Here is a 27,087-nt window from a genome sequence, read left to right as displayed (position 1 = left end):
GCTTTTAACTATATACAATTCCAGCCTATACAATGGAAAAGGAAAACAAAGATAATAATAGTGATGGCATCCCACAATACATTCTAGCTTACAAAATTATCCCAAGATCATTTTCCATTTTCTTGTCTATTTCTCTCTCTCAATCTCTCTCTCTCTCTCTTTCTCTAAAGAGGCACCCTGAAAAGTTTTAAATCTTCTAGAACATGGCCACATAGCCCGAAAAACCCACAAAAAACTATGGATGCCAGCCATGAAAGCCTTCGACTTCACTTTGAATAAACCCATCACAGGGACATTAGTGAGGGCATGGGAGAGCACTTTCTCAATGACTATTACCCAATTGTGGAAATCCCTTTTGTGGGACATTTCGTTTGTCAGGAGGCAAAGACCTTTTTGATTTTTAACCTGTTGCAGCACATACAGCATTTAACAGGGGTGCTGTGTATCTTTTTTGTATCATGTTGTGGTTGTGTTTTATTAAACTTTGTAACTTGCGTTTTTAAACAGAATCATGGTTTAATTTCTTTAAACTATTGTATTAATTGGTTTTAGTTGTACTTTGTTTTAAATGTGCTGAGGGAAAGTCAGGATGCAAATTAATTAAGTAAACAAATATTCACCATAACTTAAATGCTTGTTAAGTATGTCTGGCATCCTGTAGTGCAGTTACATATTCGTAAACTACAGTTACTATTCTGTAACTGCTCCATATTCAGTTGTGCTACATATTCACTATCATGGCACTATTCCCATGATTATAAATGCCCCCCCCAGTCCCACCCTAAACTCCAGGGAGCTGGTCTAAGCAATGGCTGCAACAATATTATGCAGGACTCCCCTCACAATTCTTCACCACACTGCAGATCAGTTGTGGGATGTCATCCTTCTGTGCTCTGATTGCTAGCGAAACAGTCCTCCATTGTTTGCAACCTATACGGGTTGTTAAGGTAGGTTTGAGGGGTCAGGCCAGGAGTTGATACTTAATATTTGTAACTAAGGCTACATCTCCACTGCAGAAATAAGCCAGTTTGATACCGCTTATATACCATGACTCAGTGCTATGAAATTCTATGCTATGGAGTTGTAGTTTTGTGAAACATTTAGCATTCTCTGTCAGAGAGATGTAATGCCACAATGAACTACAATTCTCAGGTGTAGTGGTGCCAAACTAGATTATTTGGCAGTTGTAGTGGTGCCAAACTAGATTATTTCTGCAGTGCAATTGTAGCCTAAATTGGACATGTAGGGTCTTGGCCCATAGATGTATTATCTCTGAAAAACAAAACTCTTCATTTTGATAATTTATATAATGCTCCTTAATATAGTAGTACAAATATCTTCATTTTGAACAATGTAGCACAAACATCATAAGGATTTATTTATGTATGCATATATGTGTGTTGAATTCAGAGACATAACCATGTTAGTCTGGAATATCATTATGCAAATGGGATCTTGTAGCACCTTTGAGACTAACTGTGCAAAAGAAGTTGTAGCATAAGCTGCCATAGACTAGATCTGAGGAAGTACAGCCAGGGCCCAAACAGACAGGCCAAAGGAAGCAGCTACTGGCTACTTTGGAAGTGTGCTGTTTAAATGATGCATACCACCAAAATGGCCAGAAGCTGCAGTGAAGTTGTACTCCAGTTCTTAGGATCAGAGCAAAAAGGATCTGGGATAGTCTGACTCCTGGTGGTGCCAGCTGGCTGCTGTGTTCATGGCCTGTGGCCATATGGGTCATGCGGATAGTGGGCTTCTGACGCACTTCTGGCCGGAGTGGACTTGGAGCGCTCTTTCTTGCCCATCTGTTCTACCCCCTAGTCTACAAAAGCTTATGCAGAAAATTCTTTTGCACAATTAGTCTCATAGGTGCTACAAAATCCTTATGCATACTGCATATATGCATCTGTTGTATTTATATGTTACCTAGTTCCCAAGGTAATGCAGAACAGCTTAAAAAAATTAAAACAATGCATATGTTAAAAACTTTAAAAACAAAATAAAATACTCTTTAAGAACTTCTCAAAACAATCACAAAACAATTAAAATAGAGCTGCTCCAAACACCAACGGTTGTATGAAACAGCACTACTTTAGCTGCCTGACAGAGGTTCCAAAACAAATGAAGTAAGCCCAACTTTCCCTGGCAGGGACTTCCACAGACAGAGAAATCCCTGTCATGTGTATCCATCAAACTAGCCTTGAAAGCTGAAGCAGGTGCTCTTCCTTCCTTGAAACACACTGCAGTAGTTTGTTTTGCCCCAGTTAACTGTTTATTTCACTGTATTTCACTAAATTTAACTGTTCTTAACAATGTGTAGGGTACAGTGCAAGTGCAACATCATAGCACAAACTGCAGTTGTTTTATGACATTTCTCCAGTATTAGAACATCAAATTAATTAAATATGTTTGGGAAAGCTGCCTGGCTTTGATTTATTAATTAGGGAGAATCAGTCTCCTTGAATTTTCATTTCCAATGCCTAATTAGTTTCATTTAAAAATAATATTAACTCTTGTGACATAGGGGCTTGGAATGTGATCTAGAGAGTCCTCCATTCAAATCTTCTATTAGCCACCAATTCACTGGGGGCTCATTCAGACTACCCTTTACCCCGGATCAGAAATCGATCCTTCCACGTGAAGTTCATATTGGGCCCGATTCTGTCACAATCCGTTTCGAGGCTTGCACAAGATTCGGGGCAAAATCCATCTTTTCTGAAAAAACCCGGCTTCTGTGAAATATGAACTTGTATTACTAACGCTCTCTCTTACAAGTTTTGTATAAGTATAAACATAAACTTTTTACTAAGATAATATTAGCAAAGTTCTGTGATGCAGAGAGGACTAGATGGCCTAGCTATTCCACTGTGGTTTTCTCTATTGAATTTATATACTTGCTGTAGTAAAATTAATTGTATTTAATATGGGGACAGCCCCTCATGATAAATAATCCCAGAATCTCTTCCTCAGTGCCCTATTAGCTAGACTATGCATACTCCAGTTGAATGTTCAGGTTGCAGATGGAGTTTGAGTGGATAATCATTTCAGGATTTCAGGACCATAGAGTTCAGTTCAGTTTTTCTCTAGATAAAACAAATGCCCTTGAGGGGGATTGTCTGTTTCAAGTTGGGAAGGTACTACATACCAGATTCAAGATATTCTTGAAGAAAAATTCAGTGTGCTTAAGTGTTATTTTCAACTCTTTTTCCTACAGAATGTTCCACATCTGTTTTCAGATAATTTTGTGGATGTTTTATCCCTTAGGATATTGGCGGGGGGGGAGGGGGAGTTGCCTAAGACTGAACAAGACTGAAAATGTATTTATTGATTTGTTGCTTCCATTTTCTTCTTTGTTAGTACTTGGCAGTACTTGAAATTCCATAAATAATAAGGAATTGTATTAAAAGTGTTTTTTTTAGCCGTCTGGGCACTTTGGTATCTTGTATGACCTTCTCATATCTTCTAAAAATCCATGTTGCTTAAGTGCATTGCAGCTGGTGGGATTCAATGCTTTCAGCTGGGAATTTAAGTATGCTTTATGTCTTCTGTATCAAATCTGTTCTGTTCCTCTCCCTGGCCATCAGTATACTTCCCATGCACTGTTTGACTTTTACTACACAACCATGGCATCAAGTTTGTTCAGTGTGATGACAAAACCTCCAGCCCTCACCCATTTGCCATATGGCAGAAAATATAAGGATGAGCAGGCTGCCCTAGTTCACAACATATTGTCTCGGAAATGAACAGAGATATTGTTCCGAAATTCAGATGTTGTTGTTGTTGTAGTCGTTGTTGTTGTTATGTGCCTTGAAGTAAATCCTAACGTATCATAAAGTTTTCCTGGCAAGATTTATTCAGAGGAAGTTTGTCATTGCCTTAATCTAGGGTGAGAGAGTCACCACTGAGTTTCCATGTTTGGTCTCCCAGAGTCAAATACTGAAACCACTACGGCATGCTGGCTGAAATTCAAAATTAGCTTGATTAATTTCTGAGTTATTCCAATGTCCCTAAATTTTCTTAGGTTCAGCTTTCCTGTTTAAAAGGAGTACAATAAATTGCATAGAGACTTCTTTGGTCAGAGACTTATTTGAATAAATGGCCTTGGAACACATCTCCCCAGGTACCCTCAAGATTCTCCTGTGGGTTTTGCCACCATGCTGAGTTTCCCTGGAGGTAGCTTTTCAGAGTGGCTACTTAGCAGTTTCTGTTTGTTGTTTCCACTCCAAACTTTAGGTTGGTGAACATCTTTAATGCTGGAGCTGTTCACCATATTGTCTGAAGTCTATCCAGAATTGGGGCCATGTTTTGTGACTTTTCTATGATTTAACTTCAAAACATTATCTTGTAGCCATAAATAATTGGCTAAATGTCATAATGTGGGCAAGTGGGGTGTAAAGAATATTTGTACTTATTGCCTTCCATGAGAAATGGTGTCTTGACATACTGAGACACCCCAGTGAAAAAATTGCCCCTGTGCAAGAATGAAAAGACCAGAGCATTTTTGTCAGTGCCAGGAATGGATAAACACACACACGTATTGTTTTTTTGTGCAAAATGCATTGTGGAAAACCATCAAAGGTTTCACAGAAATTATCATAATCTCACCCAATCAGGAGAAAACACTGAGTCCAACATTGGGAGAAAAGTGGTCTATAAATGAAATCAAATAAATACATAAATAAGCCATTTGAAGTTTTCCATTCTTGCAAATGAGAATGAAATAAGCAAGTAATTACATTACTAATATCACAAGCATCAACAAACAAGCAGTAGCCTGGCTACAGCATTGTGTATTGATTGAATTTTCTAAACACTTTTCAGGCATATCTTCATATAGAGAGCCCTGTATGAGAAGTAATTAAAGTACATGCCAGTAAGGCTGGATCAGAGATATCAAGGAGTAGATAGGACTGGTATGCCAGCCTATGTTGTGCAAACTCATCTGGCCATCCAGATGATTCCATCATAGTACAACATCACTCCAGATGTGGAGCTTGAGCATTCCAAAACACACTGCAACACTGCAAAATGTCAAATTAGACTTCAGACACAATTGAAAGTGTTGTTCTTGACTTATAAAGCCCTAAACATTTTGACAGCAGGTCACCATACCTTCTTTTGCATTAACATCTGCTCTGGGTATACTATTATTTTATGAAGCTGAGCTGTCTTGGTTCTAGTGTCGTCTTTATAGAGGTTTTTCCATGACATGAGCGATCAAATCATTTGTTCTTTATAAGATGCAAAGGCCCTTCAAATTAATTTTACTGATGTTGTTTTTCTATGTTATTTATTACATATGTTACCTTCATTTTATGATAGTTGTATGTGCCTCAGAGTTTTCCTGAAGAAGAGTTCAGTCTGAAAGCAGGGACCCAAAGAAAACTTTTATCTGTTCATGTGGAGATCTTCTCCAGTCTTTCTGGTCCAGATTTCTTTGGGTCCCTACTTTTGGACTGAAGTCTTCTTCAGGAAAATTCTAAGGCATAGAAATTTTAGCCTAGTGTTCAAGTTTTTTTTTTGGGGGGGGCAGATAAAACATTTTCCTGTACATCTGGAGCTGGTTTTTCCAGAGCTTGGAATATTATTTTTTAAAGTAACACATTAGCATTAGTGATTTTTTTTAAAAAAAAACACATTACTTGTTAATCAGTATTTTATTTGTAGTATGTTATTATTTGTTGGTTTTACTTTAAGTTGGTTAAATAAAATGCATTTGCCCCTAAATCTTCCTAAAATAATGTCTTTAAAATAGAAAGTTTACATTATTTGCCAAATTAAAAAAAAACTAAAGATGTTACCATTTGTTACATTACTTTGCAAAAATAGCATTGCTGTGCCCTCATTGATAAAAAAAATAAAAATGTTCCTTGTAGTACGTTATTTCTGAGCTCTGCCTTTCCACAAAATTGGTGCTTTGCTTTTCTCCATTCTACTAAGTTTATTAAACATCTGTTATTTTCTAGTACAATGAATTTCACTCCCAGGATTGGCCCTCTCAAGGCTTACTAGCATGCCTTGGTGATGTCTTCTCAATTATTTCCATCTTAACCTGTGGCATATCATTTGCCTGAGAGACCTGGCTGATGCTAATGTTGGTTTCATAATAGTGCCAAGTTAAAACTTGCCTTTTTCTTTAAAACTCTGGGGCCCCAAATTTTTTCTTTCAAAACGTCCATGAGCATCATTTTAACCTGTTCAAGCTCTTTTAACTTCTTAAAACTGATCAATTTATTTTTAGCCTGTTTAAATTATTTTACTATTTTAAATTTTAAATTGCTTTAAATTCTTTAAAATTTATTTCACTTGTCTCTTGCCCAGATAACCCATGCTTTGGAGGCAGGATATAACCATTTTATTTATTTATTTTGAAAGCCCCTTGATATTTTCATCAGCACTGGGTGGTAATGGCATTTGCTAAGATAGCAAATGAATCTATGCCTCAAGACAAATATGTATTGCATCCAAACTTCACACCCTCCATCATTTCACTGATTAAAACTGGGGCATGTGTGGCCAAACGATGTGAGTGTGTGGTCAAGATGACAAAATTTGTCAATGAGGAAAAACATACAAGCTAGGATATACTGCAGCGATTTGCTTATCCCTGAGTCTGCTGGGAAGGGCAAGATTCTGCCCTCTCATTTTCCTCCAATGAGTTAATTGAGTGCAAATTATTTTTGCATTTTGAGCTCAGTTCGTAGCAATTGAAGGTAGCTTGGGACAAAGGGATAAAGTGGAAGGAGAAGAGAGAAACCAGGACACTTTTAAAGCAGCTGAAAAGTGGGCTATCTGAGGATTCGTTGAGACAGTCCCTGCCATATTAGGACATTTGGAGGACATGAAATTTGCCTTTCTCATATTAATCAGAATAACGTGTGAAGCACCCTTTGTTGCAAACTAAGCGAGAAGGACAGAGTATATTCTATTTGGGAAAAGGAATTGTGTATGTAAAAACATCTGATAAATACATAGTGATTCAAAGGAAGAAAACTTCAGCTGTTGCTTGTCCTCATGTGATACTTTGAAGGAAAGAGAACAACAACCAAAACAACCACCAGCCTTTCCCTATGCTTCAACAGCAAGACCTTTGTGCTTTTTGAATGTTTAAAGTAATGCACCAATATAAAAATAATGGTACAAGTGTGTTGACATCCTGCTTGGCAGCCTGAGCTGCTTAGTCATTTTAATCAATGGAGATATGCACAACAGTTAGAAGTTTGCAAAGGTCAAAGAAGCGACTGTCTTTTCGGCTTTGAATCAGCAAAGATTTTCCAGTTTCTTGCAGACATAATGCCAAGCTTGCATCTGTGTGTCTGCCTTTTTCTTTTCTTTGAAGCAGCACAGTAATTAACGAAAGGGCAGATCACACCACATTGAGCAGTAAACGACTGCACCGGGCAGCTTCCTTTCTATTTTCTCTTTCCTATGACAGTCACTTTCCAAAAGAGCTTTCAGGCCTGTTTATATATAAAAATGTGCCAATGAGCATCATAGGATCATTAAACACTTAACTCATTAACTGTGAAACAAAAATCTGTACAATAGCACTGCTACAATTACTCCCCTTTCCAATGGGCCTTAAAGGAAATAAGCTATGTAACCAAAGAAATTGGGAATTTGTTCAGTTATTAGCTCAAGTTGATAATTATGCTTATTCTTATTATTGAGGGCTTTAAAAAAAACACAAATAATTAAGAAATTTAAAAATGTAGTGCCTAAAATGTGTCAGCAACAGCCAATTTGGTTTCAGGTTGCTGCCTGACCAAATCTTTCCAAAGCCTCCTATCTTCTAACAAACAGTCTCACACATGCTGTTTTTTAAGTGTATATCTTTTAAATGGTGTATAATTCTGAATTCTCACTAGGTTATGAATGTGGTGCTAGAGATTATGTCCCATAGACTACTGTGGGTCACTCTTTACTGAGTTCCACATACAGGTTGAATCTCCCTTAATTATCCACATAGGTACGAGACACCTTTGCTTTCTGATGGTTCAGTATATACAAACTTTGTTTAATGTACAAGATTATTAAAAATATTGTGTATAAAATTCCCTTCAGGAATGTGTATGAAGTGTATATGAAACATAAATGAATGTCATGTTTAGATTTGATCTCATCCCCAAGATATCTCATTTTATATATAAGCAAATATTCCAAAACTCTAAAATCTAAAACAATTCTGAACACAAGCATTCCAGATGAGGCTCAACCTGTGATGGCATTTTCAGGCCTATGTTACCAAACTGCTATAATATCATCTCAGCCTAGGCTGCCCCTGTGTGAGTCTTGCAAGCCTTTAGGAATAGTGGGAGGGCCTGAAAGTCATAGTATTTAACTCTTTGGTGCAGTAACTGTCTCCTGTTCCTCTTTCTACAAATTTCTACAAAGTTAGCTATGAATTACTAATCTTCGACCTTCATACACATGGATAAAATAAAGCAGACAGTTTAGCATACATGTTTGTGATTCTAATAATCTAAAACCTAACAGTCACTGACATTTAATGTGTAAATTCATCTTTATAGTAAGATTTTATTCTAAATCAGTACATCTATTTTCATAGTTCTCCCTCTCTCTCATCACAGTTGCCATCCTGCTGTTGAAACAAGAGTGTCCACCAGCCTCTCCAAGCACTTCTACTTTGTTGTATATGCAGTCTTTTCTGAACTTGGAAGGGGACACTGCTATTCCTGGGATTTCTGGTTCCTTGCACTGCTGATGGCTATGCTCTGGTTTGTCCGCCTGTACCTGCATTATTGCAGTCAATGGGTTTTCCTTCAAGCTATTGAAATTCCTGTCACAAAGTAAGTATGGAGATATATGAAATATTTAGGACAGCATACTATTGGATTGCATAATGTCTAAACATAGAGTTTCCATAACATTTACATCCTTTTAGACGTGTAGGCAGCCAATCTCATTCCTGCTCATTTAATCCAGCAGGTGGAACTATGTAGCCCTCTGGATGTTGGACATCTGGACAACCACATGATTTCTTGCCCTGACTAAGGATCTTATCACATGGATATTTAAATCAGTTTATCTCAATCCAGTTTAACACTTAATTCGGGTGACATTCTGATATTATCACAAGGTTTTTGGTTTCAATTTTGCCACCTGAATACATCTTGGGTCCATCTCTGCTTTCAGAGCCACTCCTCACACCTCTTTTCAGAGCCGAGAATTTTCCAGCTTGAAAAAATGGCCGCTGGAGCCCTCCTGGAAGTGGGGATGGGCTCAGGATGAATTTGGGTGGCAAAATTGGAGCCAAAAACCTTGTGATAACATCAGGATGCCACCCAAATTAAGGTAAGCTGATTTAAATATCCATGTGATAATGTCCTAAGGCTGGTGCCACATTGCAGAAATAAAGCAGTTTGACACCCCTTTAACTATCATAATTCAATGCTATGGAATTTTGAGATGTGTAGTTTTGTGAGATATTTAGCCTTCTCTGTCATCGAACTCTGGTGCCCCACCAAACTACAAATCCCAGAATTCCATAACTTTGAACCATGGCAGTTAAAGTGGTGTCAAACTGTGCTATTTCTGCAGTGTGGCAAGATTGGAATTGTAGTGCTAAGCTCTTGTCTAATTTCAGGAAAGACAGAAACAGCATGCTAATTTGCAGACATAGTACCTAGTTTCTGTTCTTCTTTTACAACTGAAACCAAGATTAATCAGTTTGTGTAGATCTTAAATCCAAGTGCTTACGTTCTATAAATCTGTTAAGTTTTTCTGAAATGTGACCTTTCTCCAGTTGCAAATCCTGTGTATGGTGTGCTGATATAATGTTGGATTTTACCTTTCTTGTATAATGTTATAAAATACTAGATTCTTACGTTTCAGTTAATAGGAGCATGGGAAGTTGGACTACAGCTTCTAAATATCAAGCAGAGTTGATATCTAGGCAGGGGACAGAAATTTATTCGAGTCGGAGAAGTTCTCTAACACACATCTTCCCCTTAGTGGGGCATTGCTACCAATAGACTGCAACACCTTCTGGCTTCTAGATTCTGCAGAGGAGGCAGTTCTGAGTGTGCAGCATGGGAAATGCAGATAAGCCTGAAAGTCTACTCAGTTTTTGCTGGACAGCAGTTCTACTCCAGTGGCCTTGTCTGCTAAAATACACAAAATAATTGTACAAGCAATTGAGTATACCCATCAAGACATATAATTTACCTGTTTCTTCGATTCTCCATCTGTCTCTTTACTTCCAGATTCCAGTTCTATCTTTACACAGTGGATCTGTGCTATCAGAATTCTTTGGTGCATACCAGTGAAGAGCTGGCTATGATTGTGATGGGACCTTTGACCTTAAATGCAGTGATGCTTCTTATGGTTCTGATGAGATGGGGCTGTCAGCTGTCATTTGGCTCTTTTCCATTCTTCTTGTCAAAGCTGATCATGGCTTGGGGACTCTGGACAGTTCTTGACCCTTTGGCAGTGTTTATAGTGGATGCAGCCCTAGGGGTAAGTCACTTAAAATAACATAGATATGAGCCCTTGATGTAGAAGTTTGTTTTATTCAATGACTCACCAAAAGATATGGAATTCCACCTCTGGCAACAGCATATTCAAGTTTAAACATAAATAAATAAATTATATGTTATTAATCACATTTTTGATTGAAAGATGTACCATCCCTCTTTCCTTCTCCACTGTAAAATGAATAAGGCATATACTAAAGATAGAGAGAAAATAAAAGCTGATGTTAAAATGATTGAAGCACCCTTGGAGTTTATACCAACATCTGAAGATGAGGGATATCTTTTCAAAAAACAATTTTAAATGAATTTATGTGAGTATACTACAGAATCTACATAGAAGACTTAGAATGTGGTCCTTTTAGAACAATGTAAAAAAAATCCTCAGGTTTCATCTACCTGTTATGTACATTTTTGTTTATACAAAAAGAGCTAAAATCCTGCAACAGCCACAAAGGTCTAAAACACACTGCAGCAATAATCCAGTTTGAGACTGTTTTCACTGCCCCGACTCAATGCTAGGGAATGGGAATTATAGTTTTGTGAGACATTTAACCTTCTCTGTCAGAGAGCTCTGGTGTCACAACAAACTACAATTCCTAGCACTAGGCAGGGCAGTTAAAGCAGTCTCAAACTGGATTATTGCTGCAGTGTGTTTTGGACCTTAATCAAATATACTTAACTTAATATATTTATCTAAGGAGATTATCACACGTGATCCAACACTAGTTATCCCTGATGGGATAGATGCACAATTAACCAGCAATGATGAGTCTTATTGCATTCCCCATAGGCAGCCTGTATGCTGCCCATAGTCAACCCAGGCTTAGCTCATGGCTTTTCAAAATGGGAAAATCCCATTCTTGAAAAGCTGTGCAATAAGCCCAGGTTGCATAGGGACTGCCTATGGGGAATATGGTAAGATAAATCAATGCCATCCCATGTTTATACCGTTGGAGATAAGTCATGTTGGATTGCGTGTGATTATCTCCTAGGTAATTTCTCCTGGCTTAACCCCCTCAACCCTGACAGAAACATCATTCACCCATGCACTAATGACCAGCATGATGGACCTCCTTTTTACATGAAGCTGATGCCTTGTAATGTAGGCTGGGGTGGTGGTGGTATGATCATGGTAATACTATCAAAATAATGACTGTAATGATTGTAATATGGAACTTTTACATAACTGTTTCATATTCATGATAACCACTTAGACACAATTTTGATGTTATTGTCACTCCTCCCACCAATCTACTATACTGGCATCAGCTGCATGGGATGTAGGAGGGCCATTCTGCTGGTGATTAGGGCATGGGTGAATTACATCTCCATCATGTTTGAGGGGGTCAGACCAGGATAAGTTAATAGTAATTTAGGGCCCCTACAGACAGGCCACAATAAAGCTGCTTCAGGTCACTTTGGAGGTATACTGTTTAAATGATGCATGCATCCTAAGAGGCCAGAAGTTGTGCCAAAGCTGCGCTCCAGTCCTTCATTTAAACAGCATGCCTCCAAAGTGACCCGAAGCAGCTTTATTTTGGCCTTTCTGTATGGGCTGTTAGTTAAGTAGCTGATAATTCCAGCCAAGGTCCTGAGACAAAACAAAATGATTAAGTGAAATTAAATGAAATGCATCTTCAAGCATAAACTGAATTATGACTTGGTCATTTTTGTTTTCAATCCCAGACATCATAGGTTAGGGTTAGGTATTGTTCTACAAATGTGTCCTCTACCATGTAAAAAAAATGAACTGATTTAGGGAAGCAGAAGCAAATGCCTATACTGAGTTTTCTACCTAAAAACAAACAAGCAAGCAAACAAACAACAGCAGCAACAAATATTCTAAGAAATCTAGCCGAGGTTGTGGATTTTTTTTTTATCCAATGCTAAATATTTGGGTAAAAATATTCTATTGGGATTTTGAAAACACACTATTATACAAGTCAGTAAATTTAAGTGCATCTCTATAACTACATGCATGGCTTTTGGGGTGGTGGTGGTGGTGGTGATGGTAAAATGCCCACACCACCATTTGCAGTAGTTTCTCTGTTATGTTTCATTTAGATTTAACAATGAAATGCTTTCAAAAAATGAGCCTGAATCAGGATGGTAATTCACCACCCAACATTGGTTCTGCTGGAACAGAACCAGTGTTGGGTGGTAATCAACTTTTATGTAAATCTAATTTATTTGCGTAGGTTTAATTTGCCTGGGACTACCACTTTGTAAAGTAGAGAAGAGAACATTCTTAAATGTAGAGCTGACACTTACATAAATTCCATTGAACTTTCATTGGGACTGCCATTAAGATTCATGACCTTGAACTAAATCATGACTACAATTGTGCCTACAAGTCATTAATGACTTATGGTGACCCTAAGGTGAACCTGTCATGGGGTTTTCATGACATAATTTGTTTAAAGGGTGTTTTACCTTGTTCTCCTCTGAGGTGCAGAAAATATGACTTGCTCAAGGTTACCCAGTGGGTTTCCAAGGCCAAGTGGGGATTTGAACCCTGCTCTCCCAATCCCTAGTCCAAACCCCAAATCATTACCATTCTGGCTGTCATTACAATAGTATCAGGTGTTACATTAGCAAGCCCATTTTAAAGGCAAGGAAGATATTGTATGCTGGTGCTTGACTTTACAGCAGCACATTTGTGTAATCTCTCTCTCTCTTGTTGGGGAACACATGAATGGGCATCAATTTGTTTTACTAAATCCAGATGGTGTATCACACATTTGTTATTAACTGCTGTCAAGTTGACTTTGACTAATGGCGACCTCATGAATGAGAGATCTTCAAGTTTCCTATCATCAACAGCGATATTGCAGATGCAGAGGTCTTGCAGATTCATGGCCATGGTCTCCTTGATTAAGTCTATCCATCTGGAATGTGGTCTTACTCTTTTCCTACTTCCCTCTGCCTTGTCAACCATTTCTTGTTAACTGCTGTCAAGACAAATTTGACTTATGGCAATCCCATAAATGAGAGACCTATTTTTCTAGAAAGTCATGTCCAAAGTACAGCAGTCTCAATTTAGTCACCATGGCATCTAGGGAGAGTTCAGGCTTGATTTGTTCTAGGATGCATTGTAAGGTGAAGGAACTGGAGCTAAGATTTTAGGAGGAAGAAAAATGGCCAGAAGTGTAAGCCAAGCTTTCAAGTTCACATTAGTTTGTAAATACTAAGGAAGTGAAGAGTTCAGAAACAGAATGCTCTAACAGAAATTATTTTATTTTATTTTTTTTAAAAAGGCTTTTCAGAGGATTTTTTTTTGGGGGGGGTTCTGAATTTTTTCTCAGGGCCACCCACTCCTTCAATTCACTTTCTCCTTTTTACCTCCCTTCTCCACGCCATCCACAAATCTTCTCCAGAGGATTACCTTATCCTCTGTAGCAGATTTTGAAGGTATATCGGGATCTAATTAGAACAAATAAGGGGAACAGTCTCTCTAATCTCACTGACAGAACTATGTCTGCCAGTGCAAGGAGAAATAGGAGAATCTAAAAAACCAATCAGGGCAGAATTTTGGTGTCATACTCCAAGGTTCACCACTAGATTTTTGAAAAACTAAGAATTATATGCAGGGGTGGTGAGAGACATTTGGTTTTTACCACAAGTTTCAGATTTATTTAAACAAGTGTTGCCCATATATTTACAAATTACAGTTGATGAGAATAGACCAGGCTTTGCCCTATAGATATTATTTTCACAAGAAGATGCTTTAAACACTTAGCAGAACAGAAGCTCCCCAGCTTCTGGTTAAAGAAAACCACAACATGAATATGGATAAATCATCTTCCCTTGCATCACAGACCTGAGAACTGAACATCTGAGACTGCCTCCAATTTGACTTTGAATTGAGAAGTTCTGTCAAAAGCTTCTTGCTCTGTACTGAAAAATGGACAATATTTTCCACCAAAATTACCCGCACCAGGAAAACATTTGAATGAATACTAAGCAAAAGGGCATATCCCATTTCAAAATGAAACTGAATCCTTTACATATGTTTCTCATATTTGTACTTGCAATTTTGCTACCCACCCTTGGCATCTCTTCAACTGCTATTTCAGATTTACTTGCCAATCAATTTATTTTAGATCAAGCGTTTTAGAATGTTATGTTGTGGTAATGTGACATGAGTTATTTTAATGGTCTAATATCTTTTAAAATTCTAAGTGGTCTTAGTGCTTATGAAAGTTGACAGATTGATAGCTCTTGAAAAATAGGGCCCCATGTTGACTCACTTTCATTTTTTTATTATTATTAAAGGGGAAAATGTAACAATCAATTGACAGTGTACAGGGGAAACATGGGGACCAATGTGAGAAATTAGAGGGTATAAAGTAAAGGGCTATTCTGAAAGTAGGTACCCACTTTGGGGCCTAAACAGGCAGGCCAAAATAAAGCTGCTTTTGGTCAGTTTGGAGCTATGTTGTTTAAATGATGCATGCATCCTAAGAGGCTGGAAACCACCCAAAGCCATGGTCCAGTCCTAAGGACCATGGCCTGTCTGTTTGGACCCTTTGTTTTCAAAAATATAGATCCTTTGAATGATACTATGACAAAACTTGGCAGGCAATACATGAAATTTTGATGACTTGAGGAACCTAATCTTCCCTGACCTTTTGGAAAGCCTGCACCAAAAGTTCTCAAGTGTGCATTTGGAGAGCTTATGCTACTATGTGTAATAATCATTTCCTTCTTTGCATTCTGAGAGTCCAAATGGCAACACTCACTGGTGTTCTTCTGGACTTCATTTGATCAGGAACTGCCATACTTCTTCCTCTTTTAGAGTGCCTTGGAATAATGCTACCCCACAAGCCTTAATTTAGTGTTCCAGAAATGTGCTGAGGAGACATGTGAGTGAAAAGTAGAGCCATTTTCTTTTGTCCTAATATCTAAGGTTATTTGCATTATCTGTGAGGCACAAATGTCCCTAGAAGGAAGTCCTCATGTACAGTTGTAGGCTCCAACACATGCACTTGCAGGCTCCAGCACAATCTGAAACCTGGATCACACTGGATTCTGGATTTCTTGGAGGCCAGTCTGCATTATGTGTGTAGATTTATCTTCTATGATTCCATGATGTGGGAGCAAGGCCATGTGAAGCATCCCTATTTTTCACTTGACACTTGTTTTTGTCAGTTGATTTTTATTCATTCATTCATTCATTCATTCATTTGAATGCCTAATAGGGCTTCAGTGTAGCATTATTCTAAAGTCTGTCTGTGAGCGTGGGGAGAAGAACGGTACATACCAGCTGAATGATGATAGAGGAGTTCTAGTCCATATCAAACATGACCATATCTGTGGGGTGGGCATGCTCAAATGGCTCTTGGTGAATGGGGCAATAAAATGGTTCAAATCAACCTGGAACTACTTTCAGACTCCAGTATATGTTACCTGACATAGCATATTTTCTTTCAGTTAGACAATTGTATTACTTCAACTTTTCTTACATTGATTATTACAGTTTCCTTCCTTGTATAATATGGGAAATGGTCTTTATTCTTCTTCTTGACAAGCGTATTAGATCTAGTACTTTTGCCTTGTACAATTACTTGTTTGTAGTGCCTTCTGTGTTGAATTCAGGTCCCACAGAAATGTTAGTGACACAAAAGATTTATTTACAAATTTATATAGAGTTTTCTGACAGGTTTTCTAATGCAGGACTGCACAGGGTCTGTTTTCATCTAAGGGATAATAATGAGTTGGGCATATGGTATGTTAATTAATAATTAATTGATTGATTAATTAATCCAGAGTTATCCACTGTACTCAGCACAAGCAAGAATAATGTCCTTCATACACTCGAAACTAACAATGCAAGATGGGGTCAAACTCTTTTAAAAATAAATATAGCATTTTGACCACTGGGCTAAACTACCCTAGTAATTAGATTCAGTACAATATTGGATAAGATTAGGCATGTCTATTAATCTCAGTTGGATTTGGTCTTATTTTAGAGCAAAACTTCAGAAAGATGAGTTTAAAGCTGAAAATTAAGGCTTTTATCTAAGTCTAGAGAAAGAGGACACAGGTACACACACACATGTGCCACTGTGGCCTGATATAGGCAACAAGCTTGCATGTGCATCTCTGCAGCTTGTACTGATTAAAGCAAATGATTATCCTGTGTTATCACCACCATATCAGCATTGTACCAATATGATAGAAAATTACAGGAATATTAGGTGCATTAAAGGCACAAAAGAACTCATAGTAACGGCAGTCTTATATTTCCTAAAGACAAAAATACCATGACCAGCAACTAAGCAAGGCAATTACTGTTTAGGTTGCCTATATCAGTCCTATGCCATGTCAGTCCATCTCTGTTCTGTATATTGGCATACATCTTGTATGATGTATGATTACTTATCAAAAATAAAATTACTACAACCTATCAATATTACTGTATCTGTTATTATTATTATGGTCGAACATTGTCCCTATTTTTTAATATGTTTGTTTTAATAAAAACATTTCAGAGGCTTCACTATACTGCGGACAAACCAACTGCTGACTCAGCCAAGCTATACTGGCTTTTTTTACGTACAGAAGGATCAGGCATTCCTGGTGCACTTATAACTATATTGCTTTACACAATGCTGTTCATAGTTTCATCTATGTTGTTGTACCTGTATGTTGTGAGGTAAGCCCTTCTCCCTTAAAATCTTAAGAATCTTCCTCTGTTTCCAACTATCTCTTATGATCTCATCTCACAAAAGTGAGAAATGTCATGTTGGTTATGAGAACAGTATATATAACTTCTCCAGCTTATATATTCAGGAGATATATAAATAGTAGAAATGTATCAATAACATAACCATTATGTAAACAAGAGCCAATATGATGTGAGTGCTAGATTAGACTCTGGGATGTGTGGGTTTGAATCCTGTTCAACTGTGAAAACCCACTAGATGATTTTGAACAAGTTATACTGACTCAGCCTAAGACATTGGACAACCTCCTCTGAATAAATTGCCAAGATTGGGGCACTATAAACTGGAGTCAACTTGGAGGTGCATAACAAAAATTATGCAAATAGTTTGTAAGCAGCTATTTACTAGTGGTGAATAAAGACTAATAGCTTACTAAGTGGGCAAGTGACTAGTAAGGATGCTATGTTATGCAGATGATTTAACAAGAATGTCATTGTGAGGCATGGATAAGGCTCCACAATGGAGCAACTGGGCTGTTCCTTGCAATCAGCTCACCACAATCTCTTCCTGGCTTCTACTTCTTGTCTTTACCAATGTGAGGACATTCTAAAAATCTTCAACTTGGTAGCACCTTATCCAAATCCTGTGACGTTAACAGATTGGGAAGGGGGAAATGAACTGCTCACTTCTGTGTGAGGATCAGAAGACTCTTAGAACAGATGGTAAAATCTCATACTGCTTCTAAGTACCAATAAAGTGGTCTGCCAAGTTAAAGGTTGACATCCACTCTTTCTCTTGTTTCTGTATGTACTGAAAGACTTGGGGAAGGGAAGGGAAACAGTTACAAGTAATACCTGGCTTAAAGCCAACCAAAATTCATAGACTGCTTACAACATGATTTTAGTATACAAAATATTCATGTTATTGAAATATTTATACTGTTTGGAAATTTGTGCTGATTAAATACTAATGGAACTCAGTTACTGAAGGCTGTAATCATGATCTAGTTCTTAGCGCACTGGGAATGATAACAGTGAGATTAATGAGCAGGGACTACTCTCCAAAACTGACTGCAAGTCATTTGGTGTTTAGTTGTTCATGAACAGCGATCAAAAGCAGGATGATAATCCACTGTATTCCACTAACTGGTCTGGACTTCCTTCTTCTGAAGGGTGTAACTCAGGCCACTCTATGTGTGCTGTTAAGTGCATGGTTTTCACATTGATATTTTTTTTTTTTACTACTAGTAATAGCTGTATGAAAGTAGTGTGATCAGATTCACATAATTTTTTTTAAAGACCTTTTATTCTCTCTCATCATGGTTCTGGTGAAAATTAACCACACCTAACCTTTGGCCCCAGGACCCCAGGGTTTGAATCTCCTCTCAGCTATGGAGACTTACTGGATGACCTTGGGCAAGTCACAACTCTCAGTCTCAGAAAACCCACCACAGGTTTGACTTAGGGTTGCCATAAATGAGAAACAACTTGAAGGCACATAACCACCACAACAGCTACATCCTAGGTGGCATTTAACATCCCTAAACAGAAATAAGTCACCATGGGTTGTCTTTTTGAAATGGTTGCAGTAGTCACACTAGCACAGTCAGACAACTATGTAATTGTGGGGTCATTCCTGCTTGCAGTGGGGACAGCTTTGCTCCCAGGTTTATTTATTACGCCTTTTATCCATGGGAATCTTTCCCTCTCTGTTTGTTTCTTCTTCTCCACATCAGAAAAGAAATCCAGGGTCTGTCCTAGGATTTCTTCTTCTACTGAGCTGTGAAAGAAAGAAAACATTGTGAGGATGCTGCCCATGTTTAAATGATAGGGTATACAGACAATGAAATGAAGCTTCCTGGTCTTCTGCTCCTTGCTGTAAGTGGGAATGATCAAGCAGGATGTGCCAGCATGCTTTTCATCTGTAAGAAGCCAAGATTCATGCACTTTCCTCCCTTGTAGTGTTGTCTGAACCCAACCATTAAGAGGGGTGAACAATGGCCACATGTGACACATTTCACTCTTTCTCCCAAATCATTTCCCAAGGATCCCAATTTCATAGCAAATTGTGATTTATTTTTTCTACAGCATCCTGATCTTCACTATTTGCATTCCACAAATGTCTTCTATTGCTACAAAAACCAATGTGTACAATTTTTCATCTTATCTCTGGCAAACTGAGTTGAAATGAATTCTAGTAACACAAGCACATGTTCTGTGCTAAAAATTACATGTTATTTTTGCAGAGTGACAAATGAGATTGCCAACTTAATAGTTTGCATGCAAGTAAATCATTTATTTGTACTTCTGTCCCACTGCATGAAACTAGGGGGAAATATGCAATCTAAAACCCTACAAAAGAAATTCAAATCTTCTACATTCCTGGAAGCTGTACACAAGTCCAACGTACTTGGTAGACTAGTTAATTAGCTTTTGTTATGTTAATGCCTCCTTAATCATTGACTTAATAGTTTTGAATGGCTTTATAAGTTTTAGCTGCTGTCGTTTATTACTTAGGAAAATTAATTTAAATTAAAACATTTGTAAAGCAGATTTTTATGAGAATATTATGAACATTTTCATTGTCGAGGGAACAGGTGTGGGATCATCAAAGATTCTTTCCCTTCTGGATCAATCTTTTCATAATGTTTCACAATAAAGAAAAAAGGTATTTCATTGGCCAATGTATCTTTTAAAATTCTTCATAACAAAATAATAAAGAAAAGCATGCATAACAAAACTGGTTACATTATGGAAGATTTCCAAAGCATGTTGCTGTTTGAGGGGGAAAATGGAAAGCGTAGCACACAATAAAATTATACTAGAATTTTGAAAAAGAAAGCATTCTTGTTTTATTGTTCACTGAAATGTTTATTGATAAATTCATTTCTGACTGGTTGTAGAACCAGTTTGTGGTGCACTGAGATATATAGCTTAGTGTGTCAATATGCACCATAAAGTTTGCATCTTTTGCCCATTTACACTTCAGTATATATCTCATTCAAATGCTTTTTATACACAAAACTAATTTAGGGCTTGCAATCTTCACCTGTTTTGTGGGACAAATGACAGGAACCAGCCCGCCTGCATTACTTGTGATGATTTTCCAGACTGCCTTTGAGCTAATTTACCCCACAGGGTAGAACAAAGCTGATAACTAAAGCTGGAATCTTGTACACACTTACCTGTAAGTCCCATTGAACTCAGTTCTGAATAGTTCTGAATAGACTTCTAACAGCATATTGCTCTAAAATTTGCAAGATGCTAGATCAAAGCATAGCTTTTTCAACAATCTATGTTCCCTCATTTCCCCTGAAATGAACACATCAAGGAACACAGGGAGAGAGTATAGAGGCATATAGATTTATATCAGGGTGGAGAAAGAACAGTTGCTATGGCTGATTTTGAGTCCCCCGTGAACCCTACTATTTTTTTTTTAAATAGAAACTATTGCCCCTAAATACTCCCAGGGTATTACGTCAGGGTCCCTTGGGGTGTTGTATGCCCAGCAAAGTACTTTACACTGGAATTAAACTGGGTCTAAAACAGCCTATGGTGTGAAAATATGGTGAAATTGACTCCCAGGAGACAAAAACATTTCCCTCTAAACTTGGGTACATATGCTCCTCTCATGAGAACTTGAGGGCCCAGTGCTGTGACTCAGTTGAATCGTAGCCTACACCTGATTGAAATCTAAATCCTACTGGTAGTCCTAATTAAAGTAGAGTCACTGAATCCATTACTGAAGGGGAAGTCAAGTCAACACTTATCTAAGTACCTTTGATGCAGTGCATGTTGGGACTACCAACTGGATTTAGGCCCCTTTTCAACAACAAAATACCAGCATGATGATTAAACTGTTCATCATAATGACATCAATAGATGTGAATATCTATCTTTTTAGGAGGAACTTAGTAAGAGCTGTGTATTTTGCCACTGGTCATGAGTTAGAGATCCAGTTTTCTTCTTCACACCTTGGACCTCTTCGTAGCTACAAAAAGCTGAACAATTTATAAAAATGTAGTTAATGCATGCCGGCCTAGGGAACCAAATGATGTAGATCACATTCTTTCTGTGACAAGCTCCTACTTCAAAGTAGAACAGGTGCAAGGATAGAACACATGAAAGCGAGAAATTCTCTTCTTTTTCCTCAAAGATTTTCATAGAGTCCAGTGCACCATTGGCCTTATTTTTGATTAATGCATTCTTTTCTAGATATGTCTGATGTAACATGATCTGGATGTTTGTGCTTTGTGCGTGTGGCATATTTTAATCTGAATGTTGAAGCGTTAAGGCATTTCCTATCCCCAATGGAAGAATCTTTTTCTGAGAATGAATCCGAGGGCACCAAAGAACTGTCTGTTCCATCTGTGTGTGTCCTAGGAGATACGGGTAGATGGAGGGGCTGCCTGGTGAACAAGAGGAAGTTTTGCCCTAGCGCCAAAGGCTGAGGCAGGGCTCCCTCCCAACCAAAAGTTCACATGGTGGATTAAAGCACAGCCTAAGCTGGTGGCTATCTGACTGAGAAGAAGGACTCTTGGGAATATGGGTCTCCTTGTGAGTTGGGATCTTCTCCTGAGATAGACTTTTGAAAAAGTGCCTGTAGATGAGCTTGGAAATCTCACTTTAACCATCTCCATCTTGGGCAGGAAAGATTGCTACAAACAACATCTGTTCCTAACTTTAGCTTTAGCAGCCTTTGGCTTCTGCTCTGATTGCCCCTTCCATGACTGAAATAAAATAAACGTTAAAGGTATGCTCCACAAAACCAGAACTTGAAACTATTTTAAAACAAACTGATTAATTCCAAACTGTTTAATACCTTCTTTTCCTCAGACTCCTACGAAAGGAAAAGGGTGCTCTAATGGGCCCTAGTTGTGGATTGCTCTTGTCTGACTTCTGTGCCAGCTCATTGTACTCTGTTGGCTTGAAACTTGGACAGCCTTTGACTCTATCCTAAAATAAGCCTTGCCTAAATTTCAACCCTACATTTGAATGCTCCCAGCTTAGACATTACTCTTCAAACATATCTACAGCATTATAAATTAATTAATTAATTAATTAATTAATAAAAATCTGGCTTAAAACAAGATAAGGCATTAGATATATACACTGTCCTAGTTGAGCTGACATGTATAACTGCCTGGAGGTTGTATGGGAAAGGAAAACAAATCAAAGATTAGTACTAGGGCTGCAGAGAAAAGGAGTCTTATCCTACGAGTCCTTTCTGATGTTAAAATAGTGTTAAAATAGCATTGTTTTCAAAAACACCTGACTACTCTTTCCCTACCATACCTGAGGCATTATACCATCATAGTGCTATAGCCAGAGAGACTCTTGGAAAAAGAAGGTGGACAATGAGCAAAGTTTTTGCTTCTCTGACAAGCCCAGTTGGTGGAGAGCAGAGTGCAATTTGGCAATGGATTTCCCCCCCTATAAAGGGGGGGGGGAGGCTTTAGGAAACTGGTATCATTTCTCCTAGCTTGTCTGTTCTTCTCCATTCCTAACTTTTGCCATCTTGACCACACTCTGATATTGCTTGACTACACATATCCCAGTTATCATCTATGAAATACTAGAGGGTATGGAATTTGGTTTATAAAAGAAGGCATCACATCCTTCTGTGGTGGAAGCAAGAAGAACAGAGAGAAAACTGGGTTGGAGGAGAGAGCTTTCAATTACTTGGAACATCAAAGTGAAATTCCAGATCTTTTTCCTCCTCCCCAGATCATTGGAGGTGGCCTGGGATTTCCCTGCCACAGCACACCCATTGACTACCCCAAATTGCCATACAAGAGTAATTGAACTTTTTGCACTGGAAATTATAGCACAACAGAAGCAGGAAAGGGGTCATCAACTAATTTTTTTGGTATTAAAAAAAGAAGCAAATTTCAAATGTTCTCATGTGGGACAAGAAGAGAACAACAACAGTTCCATATGGTAAGCTCCTTCTGAAGGTGCAGTTATCCTGGTAATTATCTTGTGTGATAAAGCCCAAGGAAATGGAATGTGGCAAGAAGCACAAGGCCCAGGGTGCAACCTTTGACTAGGCCACTCCTGCTGAAAGAGACTTTAGTAAACTTACTAAATTCAAAAATTAGGTTCAGGAGTGTCTGACACATTGTTAGAAACTCTATAATGTTTGGAGTAGTAAACTGACAGGAATTAAGACACATTCAATTTTGCTTAATTACAAAATGTTCCATTAACTAAGCAAATGTAAATGGCAAACTAATTCTTATCCAGTAAGACAAGTTGAAGATCATGTTATATTATTAATATGAACAGCTTCTTAACAGTGGCTATATTTGAGAGTAGAAGGGACCAGCATGAGTAAAAAGATCTTGGTAGATAGTGCTTTGAAGTCAGTATCCAGAAAATAAAAGCACTATCGTTTTCATAAATGTGTAGCTCTGCAGATGTTGGTGGACTATAGCTCCCATAAGACCCTAACATACACATCCTAATGTTGGCTGATGGGCAGAAATCTAACAATATGAGAAGTTGTTTCACAGACTGCTCTGTTACAAAAATTCCTATGCCTATTCATCTGACACTATTTCTTTTCATTCTGCTTTTAAAAACACAAGCCAAGTTTTAAAGGCACATAGCAGGAATAAAAAAAATATAAACACGAAAAGTTTAGTTTGTCAGGATTTTAGTTATGCCCCCTAAGGTGTGTTCATTGTGGAATATCATTAGTGAGGATTTTAAAAATGCAATAAATTAAATAAAATAAAAATAAATTAAGAATTAACCTAATGTTTATATTCCATCAACAGGACAGTTACCATGTGCAGCCCTCAAAAGCATCTTAATCTGATAGATGTTTACACAGTGAGGATTTGTCTTTTGAGAGGGGCATTATGTTGTGCCAGTCTCCACCAGCACCCAAGAAGAGAGCCAGGGAAGGCATAATCACTTGACTATTCTGCAAGAATAAACAGAAAATGAGCTTCAGAGTTCAAGGTTGTGTGTGTGCGCGCGCACACACATGCACATCCTGTTGTTTCAGCATAAGAAGATATAAAATAATCTTGCAGCACCAAAGAGATCCAGTGTGAGATCTTGTTGGAATAAGTGTTGGTCTAGGGTGGCTGTAAAAAAAACCCTTCTCCGGAGCTGCATTTTGGCTGCTCCCTTGGCAGTCCTCATGTCCTCCAGCAGTTCCTGGCATCCCCCTCATCCCCAGAACTCCCTTCCTTCCTTCACCCACACTGGATGACACCAGTGTGTCCCTTGTATTACTCTAGGGGTGGAGATGCCACTGAATTGGATTGCTTTTTATCGGGTGTATAAACTAACCAGGCTCCATTTTGGGTCCTTTATTGTTTTCTTTCTATACCTTGTCCTTAGGTAATCATATTAGCTCCTTTGGCTTTCAATACCATCTGTATGCTGATGACACTCAGCTGTATTTGTCAATGCCCGAACTTTTTCTGGTTGTTGAACAGCAAGCATCATCTTGTCTGAGTGGATGCTTCACCAGTGTTTGAAGCTTAATATGGCTAAGACCAAGCCACTTGTCTTCCCTCCTAGGCCAACTGTGCAATATTCATTTTCTATTTCAGTCAACGATATCTGTATTCAATCAGTGCAGGAAGCCTGCAGTCTTGGTTTTATTTTTGATTCTTTCCTGTCATTTATTCCCCAGATCCAAGCCAAATCGTGTAGATTCTTTCTTTAAAATATTGTGAAAATCAGACCATTTCTTTCAACATCTACCACCAAGATACTGGTTCAGGCACTGGTGGTTTTGTGACTGGGTTATTGAAACTTCTTGCTGATGGGACTTCCTCTTTCCCACCTTCGTCCCCATATCACCATTCAACATTTAGCATCATTTGTTTTGCTCACCGTTTCAACCACATCACCCCTTTGCTGTTATCCCTTTACTTGCTCCCTCTTCCTTTTTGTATTCGTTATAAACTTCTTTCAGTGTCTTTTAAAGCTCTGCATGGATTGGCCCCTCCTTACTTGCTGATGCTGGTCTCCCCTTACCTTTCTCCATGCACTTTACAGCCTAGTAACAAGGATTTCCACCTCCTCAGCTCAAAGTCTATTAATCATTCAACTTAATTAAGAATTAATTCTTTGGTTTCCCAGCTCCATGCATGCATACACACCTTGCATGTCTTTGCCAGAAATTTGACAGGCATTAGCCCTTCCTAAGGACTACAAATTTCATCCAGTTCTGACAAGGGGAGGGGATCCTAAACTGTTACATTGGTTTTTATGCTGATATTCAATTTCTTTAATGATACTGTTTATGCACACAACCTTAAAAACCCTTCTTGGACTGAAAGAGGGCACGTGGTTTTAATAAATATGCAAGTATATAAAATATAGTGAAGGCTTTCCCCCCTTCTTTTAGGATACACAAGGAAGGCTGGTTGTTAGATGTGCTCCAAAGGATTCAAAGTGATGAGGCCGCTTTCTTTGTTCCATTTGACCTGGAAATCTCCAACCAAGAACTGAGCTACATTGTGAAAAAAGCTGAACAATGGAGAGGAATCACTGGTGAAAGACGAAAGGTAGGTGGAACACACCAAGCCGCTTTGCAAGATGTTTATTCAGGAGTAGATATCATTAAAAAAAACATGTGCATTTATTCAGTAAAATGCTGGTTTACCTTTGAATAATTGCAAATTCACATTATATTTTAAAAAATCTGATGAGTCACTGGTTAATTTAAATGGAGCATGGGAATTACAGATATTCTTCAAGCCCTTAAAGAATTTAGAAGTGGGATTTATTCCAATGACATTTTCCATATTTTTCAGACATTGGACTTGAATGTGCAATTATCTGACATGCCTTAAAACTGTTGTGTGTTTTTTTTTTAAAAAAACCACACTAATATATTTGGTTGTGCCATGAGGTAAACTATATTCTTGTAATTGGAGATCACTGCCAATTCATATTTTTATTATTAATGCAGAAATCCTGGAGACTGGAGGGAGCAGTACTTCACTGCTGTGTTATTAAAGCACAGAAACTGGGTTTATACATCAACAAATCTGATGTACAATATTATGAGTAGTGTGGTATGGTTGAATGCTTCAACTTGGGAAATAAAATAAAGTGTTTTCCAAACTTGGAAAATTGTGTTGGTTTATTTGAAGTCCAGTTTGAATCCTGTTACAGCCTTGACAATATTATAAGGGCCATCATAATCCATCCCTCAGCTCTCCTGTAAACCTTCAGATTCCCCTTTAGCATCTTTGTGCCAGCTAAGTTTCCTGGCCTCCACATTCCCTCTTTCTCTGCCCTCCATCTACCTGAGCCACTGCCTGAGAAGTGGTGGCAGGGGAATGGAGGACATCTGCTTCCTTGTCTCCCTCCTCTGTCCAATACCTGCTAGCTGGTTATGATCATGTACCAGACATGAAAAGAGTTAATGCTCATTGTTGGAGCATTCTCATCATAAATAAGCAGCACTGGCAAAACCACCTCTCTTAGAGCAGCAAGTGAATTGACTGAGAAGCAGAGGTCAGGATGAATGGTGGGGAAGGAATGGAGGGAACAAGAAAAGAATTGGCTTGATTGAATTCAGATAAGAAAATAAGACATTGGTCTTTAAAATTACCCTCATTTCTGAGGCAAAAGTTAGATATTGCTCACATTCTAGGGATGTAAATATTCCCTTATTCCATTCCCCCTTGCAAGAGTAAGAAATTTTCCCCTTACTTGTTCAGTGAATGAGATATCTTCCCTTGGGACTTTATCACACGGGAGGCTTCCCGTGAGTAAATTGCCATGAAATCATCAGAAAGAGTGAAAGAGGCATGATCAGGGTTCATACCCCCACATGCTTCTCCCGTCAGTAAATCGTCATGGAGGCATCGGGGCTTGCTTCTCCCATCAGTAAATTGTCATGGAGCCATCATTTGGCAATAATGGAAGATCCTGTTATTACTAAAT

The 27,087-nt window shown here is 38.2% G+C and overlaps 1 protein-coding gene across 1 annotated transcript in view; it reads left to right on the top strand.

The window, feature by feature from the left end:
* LOC149317036 (uncharacterized) overlaps window positions 1-27,087 on the top strand; it is a 197,839-nt gene that overhangs the window by 127,796 nt on the left and 42,956 nt on the right. The window contains exons 13-16 of the mRNA XM_089518806.1: window positions 8,592-8,810; window positions 10,227-10,479; window positions 16,991-17,154; window positions 25,538-25,697. Of these exons, the coding sequence (XP_089374932.1) occupies window positions 8,592-8,810; window positions 10,227-10,479; window positions 16,991-17,154; window positions 25,538-25,697 (796 nt within the window). The remainder of the gene's footprint in view (window positions 1-8,591; window positions 8,811-10,226; window positions 10,480-16,990; window positions 17,155-25,537; window positions 25,698-27,087) is intronic.

This window comes from Sceloporus occidentalis, unplaced genomic scaffold (assembly GCF_023333645.1).
Source record: "Sceloporus occidentalis isolate IW3139 unplaced genomic scaffold, rSceOcc1.0.p SCAF_3, whole genome shotgun sequence".
Lineage (NCBI taxonomy): Eukaryota > Metazoa > Chordata > Lepidosauria > Squamata > Phrynosomatidae > Sceloporus > Sceloporus occidentalis.
The sequence above is the reverse complement of the archived record's forward strand: the minus strand, read 5'-3'. Positions and strand labels throughout refer to the sequence as shown.